The 12,142-nt window shown below is 36.8% G+C and overlaps 1 protein-coding gene across 24 annotated transcripts in view; it reads left to right on the top strand.

Moving 5' to 3' along the window:
- HDAC9 (histone deacetylase 9) overlaps positions 1–12,142 on the top strand; it is a 927,498-nt gene that overhangs the window by 747,566 nt on the left and 167,790 nt on the right. For all 24 annotated transcript variants that reach the window (XM_050783085.1, XM_050783067.1, XM_050783066.1 and 21 more), the window contains 4 exons: positions 5,158–5,213; positions 5,460–5,547; positions 11,443–11,562; positions 11,876–11,973. In XM_050783085.1, coding sequence (XP_050639042.1) covers positions 5,158–5,213; positions 5,460–5,547; positions 11,443–11,562; positions 11,876–11,973 — 362 coding nt within the window. The remainder of the gene's footprint in view (positions 1–5,157; positions 5,214–5,459; positions 5,548–11,442; positions 11,563–11,875; positions 11,974–12,142) is intronic.

Here is a 12,142-nt window from a genome sequence, read left to right on the forward strand (position 1 = left end):
AAGAAGAAGAAGAAGAAGAAGAAGAAGAAGAAACACCAGAGCCCACTTTGTGAGTGCTCACACGTAAGGCACCTGAGGATGGCAGAGGGAAGACGGCTGTCTGTAAGCCACAAAGAGAGCTCTCACCAGAGAACAAACCCTGCTGGAGCTGATCTGGGACTTCCAGCATCCAGAACTGTGAGAGATGCATGTCTGTGTGTAAGCCACCTAACCTATGGTCATGAGTTATGGCAACCTGAGCAGAATACACAAAGGGAGTATGCTGGCGGGAGAAAGAGACAAGATGACTAAGTGTGTATGTGAGAAAGTAAATTTAATGATGGGTCTGAAGTTTAACCCAGATAAGAAGGAAAGCAAACATGGTGGTGGGGGTGATTGATGGATAAGCAAACATGAATAAGATGAATGGATTGGAAGTCCTGGTTCAGATGAAGCTATAACTGGAGTGATAGGATAGTAGGAGAGTAGGATGCTTGACATTGAAATCATGAAAGTGGTGTTGCTATTGGTAATGATAGGGTCTAGGAATATGACTGTAAACAAAAAACTAATGTATTGAAAGCAAAGAGTCAGAGAACTCAGAAATCAGGATATTGAATGGATTGTCTGTGTGGATGTTGAATCACACAGTGAGAGCTCTCTTTGTGGCTTGCAGACAGCCATCTTCCATCTGCCACCCTCATGTGCCTTTCGTCTGAGCACTCACAAAGTGAGCTCTGGTGTCTTATCCACTGTGTGGATGTTAGAATAATTACTGGAGGAGTAATTCAAAAGGCAGGAATTCAAAAGGCAACATATTCAAGGAATGCATTCAGATATAACTGCATACATTTGAGTGATATTTAAAAACAAAATCAACAGGAATTTGTCATGAAATAAAAGGGGATGGAGAAAGGATAGGGAGAAGGTGCCATTAAAGACAACTCATTGGTCTCTGACTTGAGCCACTGGATCAATCATGGTTCCATTTCTAAGTTAGAGAAGTCTGGCAGAAGGTCAGAAGTTTGATCTTGGTATAGAGTTTTAAATGACTTTGATGCATCCAAGTGATATTGAGTAGATGGACTAATATATATTGGGCTGGTTCCCAGAGAAGAGTCCATCTTTGGAAATAGAAGTCTGTGAAATATATGAGATGAGTGATGGCTGAATTCATAAGACTGGTGGCCTTGCCTAGGAGGTGTGGAAAAGCAGAGGAAAAGACAAAGACTTGGACTTGAGTAATTTCAGTATTTAAAAATGAGAAGACTTAGTATGAGCCTCCAAGGGAGACTGATTAGGAAGGGAAAAGATAGAGGAAAACCAGGAGAGCATGAAGTTACAGAAGCCAAGAATAGTCTTGTGAAAAGGAAGATGCAGCCAATAGTTTTGAAAGTTTAGGGCCAGAAGGCTGAGATGAAAAAAGATGACCTTGGATTTAGTAGCATGACGGCCACTGGTAACTTTTGTAAGAACTTCTTTAGTGGACTAATGAGGTTGGAGGAGAAATTAGAGGTTGGTAACTGAAGGAGACATGAGGAAAAGGAGAAAGTAGGACAGATCACCTTTTGAAGAATGTTGACTATTAAATGGAGAAGAAGAAAAGTGTGGGAACCAGAGGGATTGATAGGATTAAGGACAAAGATTTTATATATACATAAATTATAAAAAATATATATTTGTATATAATTATAAAAATATATAATTAAAATTATATAGATATATATAAAATCTTCACATACACATATATATATACATATAAACAAATACACACATATATACACATACACACATAAATATACACACATATATCATATATTATATAGTTTATATTTATATAATGTTTATAATATTATATTTATATAACATACATTTTTAATAGCAGAAGCTTGAACCTATTTGAATCTCAATACAATGTCTATAATTTGGAGGGGAATTATACAAATGTAACATGTTAGTGGGAAAAGTTTTATAAGGGATGGTAGAAAAGCAGGAAGGTTGGGGTCCAAATTGCAGGCAGTGAGACAGATTTTAGAAGGACTAACACCTTCTCTAGTGTAACAGAGAATAAAGGAACCCGGACTGCATTAGGACTCAGAGTCGGGCATCTAACTGCGTTCTGTCTTCTCTTTTTCTGAGTGATACAGTTCTTTTTTACAAGAAAGTATTGTGGGGATAGGTGCAGTGGACTTTGTGTTCTCAAAGCAGCAGTGAAGAAACAAGGACACCAACTCTGCCTGCTGCTGCAGGCAGGTTTGTGAGGTGTGAGAGAGGAAACAGCTACCACTTGAGCAGATTGTGGGAGAAGCAACTTTTTGAGGTTTCAGCTAAGGAAAGGGGGGCACTCAGAAAATATATGGAAAATGTAGAGGAGTTTGATATTCCTGAGAGCACAATGGAAGGTTTGGGTGGATCATGATGACTGAGAAAAAGTTTGTTGATTTTGGCGAGAAGAAGATCATTTTCAACCTAAGATTAAGCAGTTTCAGAAAGAGTTTAGCAGAATGATGGAGGTTCCCGCAAAGGATTATAAAGTGAAAAGCAGATACTTCGTTCAAGGAATTTAGCTGTAAATGAAAGAAGTGAAAGGAGGAAGACAGTATTCAAGTCTGGGTTTTTTGTTTTGTTTTGTTTTGTTTTTTATAATCCAGCTAATTACCTATGAGATTTCATTTCCATTTTGTTTCTTAACATAAACTCTAGGGTCAGATTGACTTTCTTCCATAATACTAAAATCGTTTCTTCTTTGTTTTCATGCTTTAACCCCTGCCTAGGATGCCTTAAATTTTTTTTTCTTCCTTTGTAAACACAACTTTTCTGGTAAGACCCATTAACACCTACCTCTCAATATTCCCTGTTATATATATTTTTTCACTATTAGATAATTCATTTTTTGTTGTAAAACTATTTGAAAACTACATGAAATTTAGCCAGGTGCAGCAGTGCACACCTGTAATCCCAGCACTTTGGGAGTACAAGGTGGGTGGAATGCTTGAGCCCACGAATTTGAGACAAGCCTGGGCAGCATAGTGAGACCTCGTCTCAAAACAAAAACTATATATATATATGAAATTATAAATTAAAAATAAAATAACCCATATTAACCCTTCCTTCATATGTATTATACTATGTATATTATTAATACTAACACTTCAAAAATGAACATTATAACGTATTTTCGGTTCCACTAAGTATTTATAACAAAATGTTAATGACTATCTAATAGCCCATGGTATAAATGTACCATAAGTCATTAACCAATCACCTAACGTTAGCTCACTAAAGTAATTTGGTTTTCCCTATTATAAATTAGATACTATCTTTTACATAATTGCTTGTGTACATAGTTAATGGCACCCTTAAGGCAGAACTTTTTTAACTAGATGACTAAATCAGAAGACACGTATTTTTTTTTAAGGCTCTGGATACATAGAGGTGAATTATTTTCTACAAAGGCTCTAATGAATTATCCTTCTACAAGCAGCATATGAGCATTTAGCGTACCTACTCCATTGTCAGCATAGAACATTTTCTAAAAATTTAATTTCCAGGGTAGAAAATGGCTTCTCTCTGGAATTTTAAGCTATGTTCATTTAATTACTAATTAAGTTGAATTTTTAAATAGCTACTGGTTACTGGGTGTTTTCTTCTGTATGTTGTTATGTCATACCTTTAACCCATTAAACATATTTTTAATTGAATCACAAAATTTTAGTGTGGTTGATCTAATCATAATAGTTCTTTACATGCTAATTATATTGCCTTGTATTATATAATTGTTATTTTCATCCTAACTATTGGTTTCCCAGTGAACTATGTGCATCTGTCATAATCTTTACCAAATTCTCCATTCTCAGAAGTCCTGTAGCACTCTATAGTGTCAATCTACCATCTTAATATTTCAGTCTCTATTATCTTGTGTTTTTCATTGATAGTTTCTTCCATATTAATATATTACCATCAGAGAGATAGTAAGTGTCTTAAGAATAAGAACAGGGAATATGTTTATCACCATTACTAGATTTCTAATTGATATTATATGATTCTAATTTGCTTCTGAGTTTATTATTATATATATTCAACAAAATATATAGCAAATTAACTCATTGTGTGTTAATGACCGTAACATTCTGGAAAAATGTGTGTGCATTTGAAGACCTAGAGAATAGATTAGTTTTCTCAATATTTTTATATTTGCAGTGAAAGGTTTGAAAATAAAAGTCCTTGGGGTATGTTGAAATTATTTCAAAAGTTTTAGGATTGTGTATAAAACAGCATTCACGTGCTCTTTTGAGCATGTTACTTGAACCATAGTTAAGTGAAAGGTGGTGTGAACCATGTGATAAATGATTACTTCACGTCAAACAACCCAACTTTTCTGAGCATGCTGGTTTTGCAAGGATTTATAGTTCCCTGCCTTCATGCCGGAGTTACTTCAGCTTTCCGTGATGCATTCCAACTAATCTGGAGGTTAAGGCATTTCTTGATCATGGATAGATCTGCTTGCTTCTCAGCCCTGGAATTCTTTATAAAATTCCAGAACGCGGGCTAGAAATTGACTTAGGGAATCCAATAAAGTTGCAAGTCTTGGCGGTCATCCAAGCTAAATTTATAGACTGGAAGAAATGTGGGCTTTCCATTGTTCTCTTTTTCACCTTTCTGGGATTTCTTTTGTGTCTATGTGAGTGTGTGAGTGTAAATTTATCATTTTACTGACATTGCAGTGTAAATAACCATCGAGGAGATCCAGTTAAAGAATTTTCACTTTGGATCTTCTCTGGTCCTTCCAAACTTTGACCCAGACCTGCACCAAGAGTGAGTTTCTTCTCCCTCTGTAGGATGTTGATGTCATAAAATAAGAAGTTGTTCTTGAAAATGAATCATGCTAGTTTAACAGCTGACGTGCATGTTTGCCAGCTAGGTGCAACTCCCTGAATCCTGTCCTTCCCCTGACTCAGAGACTTCTTTTTGGACATGATCTGAGAAAATGTGATCATATGTGTTGTTTCTCTTCATTCTGTGACTGGCAATGGGGGAACAAAAACAATCTCGGAAGCGTATGAGACTTCAGTTTTGTGTGTGTGTGCCTGAGGCACTGTCGTGCCTGGAGATCCAAGCAATCCCTCTCCTCCCCTCACCATTATATCTGACCATTGAAAACCTGTCTTGTTTTTGCAGAATGGGTTTGCTGTTGTGAGGCCCCCTGGCCATCACGCTGAAGAATCCACAGCCATGTAAGTACCAGGGACTGTTGCCCATCTCCAAGCACCACGGTTCCTGGCGGTCACCTGCCCCGTGCATGTTTCTGAAGCCTTTAATTGTTAACAGATGGACTGAAAAATCTTGCGAGGTACTCCCAGAAGCAGATTTATGGCTTCAGAGATCATATAGCATTTAAAAAAAAATGCTCTGAACATTATTTATAATGGTTTTCCTGGATGATTTGCTTTCTTATTTCTCTGTTCTTCTCTATTCCGCAGGGGGTTCTGCTTTTTTAATTCAGTTGCAATTACCGCCAAATACTTGAGAGACCAACTAAATATAAGCAAGATATTGATTGTAGATCTGGTATGTATTCCTGGCCAGAGCTGCATTTTCAGTGATTCTAGATAAAAGGGAGTGGATTTGTATTTCTCTGTTAGGGTTGTCTTGCTTTTAGCACTTGCAAACAACTGAAGGGTGTGTTTCCTTTGAATGTGGAAACTCATTAAACTCAGGATTGCAGTTCTGAAACCATAAACATTCACGTTTCACTTTCATGGTGTTAACTGCAATTTAATGAGAAGAAGGCGCAGATCAGGGCAACTTTTATGATCCTTAAATGAATTGATACTTCCACAGTTAAAATAACCCAACAGAACCTGAATTTACTTTTCCCTACAGAATATAGACTCAATAGTCAGATGTGCTGGAAAGAATGCTGTTGCTTTGGTAACCAATTGGCCACTTCCCCTGGTTAGCAATCATGTTGCTTGTTGTGCAACAGTGGTATTATTAAAACAAGTCCGCATGTCACTGTTACTGAAAAGATCTCCAATCTCAGATGCCAGTTTGGGATGATTCTCTAAAGGAACCCTGAGTGATTAAAAGTCAGAGGCATTAGATTAGTCTTGCATTTTAACGTGATGCATTCTTACACAATAAAGTTATAATTTGTTTAACAAATGGTTTGTTTAAAAGCAGATGACACTTGGCATATTGTCCACAGTATATTCATGAATAATGAGCTGGAGATCTGCCCCGTACAAAAAGGACCAACCCAGGAAAGGGCGAAAGAGAAGTGAATAGTGATTTATGAGCCCCGTTTTCGGTTTGCCTCCAGTTCACGAGGAGGTGTAATAGGTTGTCTGACAAAGCATAGACAGGAAATGAACCCTGGCATCCAAACTGAACCTGGGACATCTGAACTTAATTAATTTTTGCAGGTGATAAAAGATTTAAAGGCAAAATATGCTAAAGGTTTTTTTTGAAGTGCAAGCCTTAATAGTCTAAATCTTGTTCATATCTGCACTCATAATTAAATCTTATTGGAAGTCACGGCCTCGCCCTCCAGCCTTCGAATTCAGTTAAGCAGGCACACCAAAGGGTTGAGAGAGCACAAACAAAGCCATGTGAAGAAATGCTTAGTTAAGTTAAAACGAAGATAAAAGAAATGGAAGAACGACACCCATTTGTTGTGCTTCGTTGGAATGGGTGTTTTTCACACACTATATTGAAGCATTCCTGCAAGCACTTCGGAGAGAAGAATATTGAAACCCGACTATCCATGTATTTTCCAAACATGCCTAAGTCTCAATGTCGGTCATAGTTCACCATTAAAGAAATGTGTTGAAGGCCTAGATATACTTACAACAGCAAGATGTTACAATTTTACAAAAATCAAGACATCAGTACCCATTTTCTCATTTATATGCAAAATGACAGCTAAATTAATTAATAACTGCCATTCTGCATAATTTGTAAGATATTAAATTTTAGAAAATAGTATGCTCCTTGTTCTGTAAGTTCTATGCCAGGAAGATAAGCCAGAAACTTAAGAAAAGCAGATAAAGAGCAAAGATTGTGGGGAAAGAATTTTTCTAAGCTTTCTAAATTTGTGAAAATTATGTAAGAAGGTGATTGATTGGTCAACTGTTTGTCCTATCCTTAAGGATCTTTTAGTGTTTACTTTCTAAAGAATCTCCTCTGCTACCATTTTAAGGTTGTAGGAGGATAGTCAAAAACTGTTAGGAGTCCCCTTTGAAAACACATTTGTGATATCTAGACTTAAAAGTAGTGAATTGTACAAGAGACTTGAAAGCTAAAATGCCTCCCTTGTGGTAAATGGCTACTTTGTACTTCAGAGGATTTATATGTAAAGTTTTGTTTTTGTACAGGAATACAGTATAGGAATAAAAGACTGCTGGAAAAATCTGATACGATTTATAAAATAAGTTACCTGGTAGCTCCAAGGAGTTTCCTGTAAGCTTCCTGGCCTTTGATTATGTATTTGCTCCATTATCCAATCAGAAAGCATACTGATTTCCCAACAGGCTGTAGTAGACGAGAAGTTTTTGTTTCAGATTCTCTAAATATATGGAGTTCTGTCCAAAGGGTTGCCTCTGAGATCACCACCAGCCCACATATTCTTACTTTCAAGTCTTCCAAATTCTGCAGCTGCAGGGCTACTTTGAGGAAATTCCTGTTTCTTCCAGCTGCTGAGAAGGAAGTTTTAAAGTGCCACGTGGCCTTGAGACATCCGTTCTCCCTGGCTGACAGGTCTATTCTGCAAGTTAGCAATGAAAAAGCCAATAGATGGCTTTTCAATAGCCAAAATAAAGAACAACAAAAAAGTTATTCCTGCAAATCCAAAGTCATTAATGTTAACTGGGGGGTGTGAACTAACTCCACAAATTATAGCGCCAATAGATGGCAAAGGTACTCCTTTGTCCAGCAGTTTCAGCGTTTTTATATGCTTAGTAAATACAGAGCTAGAGTTCTAATTCGCCTGCTACTTTGGGTCACAGCCAAATTCAGCAGTGTTGAGTATTTTAGGCAAGAATGATTCTAGCTGATCTGTGGAGCTCATTTATTCCATTTTCCTTTCTGAGGCAGATCCCAAACATATTCAGATGGGTGTGGAGAGGGAGCAGGTGTACTTGCTTTTCAACTTGCAAGAGACTGGCCATTGTGTTTAGGGGACTAACTTGTCCTGCAAGTAAGACTGTATGACTCAGGTAGCTTTTAGGTAACGTGACTTTTAGTTTGACAATAGCACTTTTTAAGCTGTCTTTGTAAAAGGAAAGTTAATTCAAATGTCCTTAGATTTGGGGAAATTGCGTTGTTGATCAAGTTCATTTAGATCTTTATTACAAGTCCCTAAACTAAATAACTAGGAGTGATAACATTAGCTGGTAGAATATATGATTTATTCAAAGTTACTCAAAGTTATTTTAACATAATAGTGAAAATATACAGGTTCTAAATCCTTATACAACATCAATGTTTGCAGTATGCTTTTTAACCAGTAACATATTTAAATGATTTTTCAGCATTTCCCCACATATCTTAGATACAAGGTCTATTTTGGGGCTTTTAATGTTTCATTTTGTTTCATTTCTATAGTAATTTCTCACAATCACCAATAATTTTCTTATCTTAGTTTATTATATATGTGCTGCCATGCAGAAGCAAGCTTTAGATCATACCTGACCAATGAGTATTTTGTATGAATATTTTACAGCAAGGAAAATGAACAAAAAAAATGATATTCTTTTTTTTCCTTTTTTTCTTGAGACAGAGTTTCACTCTTGTTGCCCAGGTTAGAGTGCAATGGCATGATCTCAGCTCACCGCAACCTCCACCTCCTGGGTTCAAGTGATTCTCCTGCCTCAGCCTCCCGAGTAGCTGGGATTACAGGCATGTGCCACCACAGCCAGCTAATTTTTGTATTTTTAGTAGAGACGGGGCTTCTCCACGTTGGTCAGGCTGGTCTTGAACTCCCAACCTCAGGTGATCTGCCCATCTCGGCCTCCCAAAATGCTGGGATTACAGGCGTGAGCCACCATGCCCAGCCTTAAAAAAATGATATTCTTAAGACTATACTGTAAGTTGTTCCCCCAAACAAAAGGCATAATTGAATTTAACCTTTATCACTAAATATTTGGTGGATATGAATACAGAATCAAGAATTGCCATATTAGAATGGATTTATGTATTTTGATAATAATGTCTGTTGAAAATCTTATTATGCTGTGAACAGGATTTTGTTTCTCAGAAATTGAGTAACACGTTTTTCAAGAACAATTTTATATCTGAGAGAACATATCATTTTATATGTGATTGTTTTAAGTAAACATTTACAGTGTCCCCAGAGAAACAAAAGTAATCAAAGCAATGTTTTTCTGCTGTTCAAATTGTGGATGCATTTATGCTCAGACCAAATGTGTCTTAGAACTGACTAAAATTACTATTGTTTAGGGGAAATACAAATATTCCCTTAATGTTGTTTTTCAAAATATTTTATTTGTCCATTTTCTAGATATCCAGTAATAAACACAAAAGACATTGTGGCTTTAATTTTTTCACCCTTGTTTACATAAAGGAAAATAGTTTTATCTCCTCCTTCCTTTCCTTGGGATATTCAGAAATCCAGGAATTAATACAATTTGACTAAGTTATTTTTTTTCCTGATGATGTATGTCTTTAGCTGAAACAACTTTCTGGGATAATGTGTATCTGTCCCAACATTATGATTTCTTAATTTTGGATATGTGTACCATTCAAAAAGGGGAAAGGATTATTGTATGTCTATGCCATGGATGGTAAGATCAATGCAGGTTTTCAGAATTCACCAAAAGGAGGCTATGATAGTGTCTAGTGAAGGAGTACTGGGCTGGAGATTGGCATGAAGACAGGTCATATAAACCTCCTAAGGAGCAATAATGACTGACAACCCACCTCACAGTTTTGCCAAGAGGATCAAAGAGATTATGAATGTAAGTTTCAGTTAACTGTATAATCATTAAGAGTTTGGCCTTTGGAATAGGAAGTAGATTCAAGACCCAGTCATGCAACTTATTACCTGTATAATCTTAGTAACTGAAACTCTCTGAGCCTCTGTTTACTTATTAAATAATCCATACCAGATATTTATATAGTGCCTGACTAAAAATTGTAGGAATCATTGTTGAAAATAGTGTGATTCTGTATCTTACTAATATAAAGTAAGTATATAGTTACAAGTTTTTACAACTTTCAAATAACAGAACCAGAAGCTATGTATGTTTAAAGTATAGCAGTCATATTCTATTGAATGCAAATACATAAATTACCCACTTTTGGAGTGGCTCATTATTTTTGTTCAGAAGATATTATGAAGCATATTAATTAAGGATTTTTTTTTTTTTGCACTTGAGGTCTTTCAGTGAAGACATTTAAAATAATGCTATTAGTTCTATTGACTTACCTTTCTTATATCAATTCTGGCATGTATCTGTATCATAAAACAGTGAGAAAAAAGAACTGTCAAGTTTTATATCAAGCTATTTTTTTCTTTTGAATGGGAAAGAGGACTGGTGTAGGGAAAGGAAAAAAGAGCAGGAAGGAGGCTGTAAAGAAAGTCATTATATAATATTTAAATTAGGTAGATTGCACAAGATTGCATAAAACCCCATGCCATCCTTCTGCTTTGGCCCAAATGATTTAAGAGCTAATGAGCTCATGCTCCTGTGTCTTCGACTCTTGCGTTACCATTTTATCAAAATGAAATATGAAGTTTTTTTGCATCTGGCTTCTCTTTTGAAGTGATTCTAACTGCGGAGGGATTGCTAACTGAACTGAACGCTTCAAGAAAGCCAATTTATTCAGCTGGTTGCAAAGCCTTTGACCTTAATGGTGGGACTTGGCAAATCAATGCATACACGTATGTTTAGTGTTCTGTCAAGAATTGCGAAAATGCCCTGTAAGCCATAGATCCTTCTGCAAAATACTAGTTTGTAGTTTAGTTTAAACATTAGTCTTTTTTCAGAGGCCAATGAGGCTAGTTAATTAAGCCTGAGGGGTTATGAACTGTTGGCAGTTAATAAGTCATAAAATTCCTCCATAAAACAGGATGCAAGATTCCATCACTGAAGCAAAGAGTACAAAGAGCCGGTGTATAAATATCTAATTGTACCAAAGGACTGGGCTTTCTCAATGACTGCTCATCTGGAGTCTCCAGGGCATGCTCGCTGTGGTTTCCTGATTTTTAGAAGCCAGTTTAAAAAATGAGTGCATTAAAGGGTAATTTGCCTGAAAGTTCAGGAAGTAAAGGGGGTGGTGTGGAAGCAGGCTGAATGGGAGAAAGAAAAGAGGAACGTAGTGAGAAGACAGAAAATGAAAAAGAAAGTGGAGTAGAAAGACAGGGAACTAGAAATCAGAAAGGTTGTCTCCACACAAAGTTAGACATGACTGTATTTGTCGTCTGTTTTCATTTCCCCGTAGGATGTTCACCATGGAAACGGTACCCAGCAGGCCTTTTATGCTGACCCCAGCATCCTGTACATTTCACTCCATCGCTATGATGAAGGGAACTTTTTCCCTGGCAGTGGAGCCCCAAATGAGGTTCGGTTTATTTCTTTAGAGCCCCACTTTTATTTGTATCTTTCAGGTAATTGCATTGCATGATTACCCCTAATTTTCTTGTCCTTTGCTGGTGTTTTAAATTACACGAGATTACTGAATTGTCCCATGGGACCAAAAACCAGTGCAGAACAAGTGCATAACCCAGAGCACTGTTCATCAGGGAAGGTTGGGCTGATTTGATGTGTTGTTTGATGTTTATTTCAAGAGCTCCCCTATCCTTGTTTTCCTCTCTTCTTGCTTTCTTCCATTTGCCCTCTTCTCTGCCTACCATGGTGTGTCTTTCTCTTCCCAGGTTGGAACAGGCCTTGGAGAAGGGTACAATATAAATATTGCCTGGACAGGTGGCCTTGATCCTCCCATGGGAGATGTTGAGTACCTTGAAGCATTCAGGTTGGTACTTCTTTCTCTCTGAAAGTGGCAAATTGGAAAATAAATGTCCATTGAAATAACACCAAATATGAAAGAGAAATGTAATTAAGGTAAATTATCGCTCAAAGCCACATAGGAATATGTGTAAGAAGAAAAGGTATATCAAGACCTGGTTTTAATTATACAGGTA

Source organism: Macaca thibetana, chromosome 3 (genome assembly GCF_024542745.1).
Source record: "Macaca thibetana thibetana isolate TM-01 chromosome 3, ASM2454274v1, whole genome shotgun sequence".
In the NCBI taxonomy this organism is placed as follows: Eukaryota; Metazoa; Chordata; class Mammalia; order Primates; family Cercopithecidae; genus Macaca; species Macaca thibetana.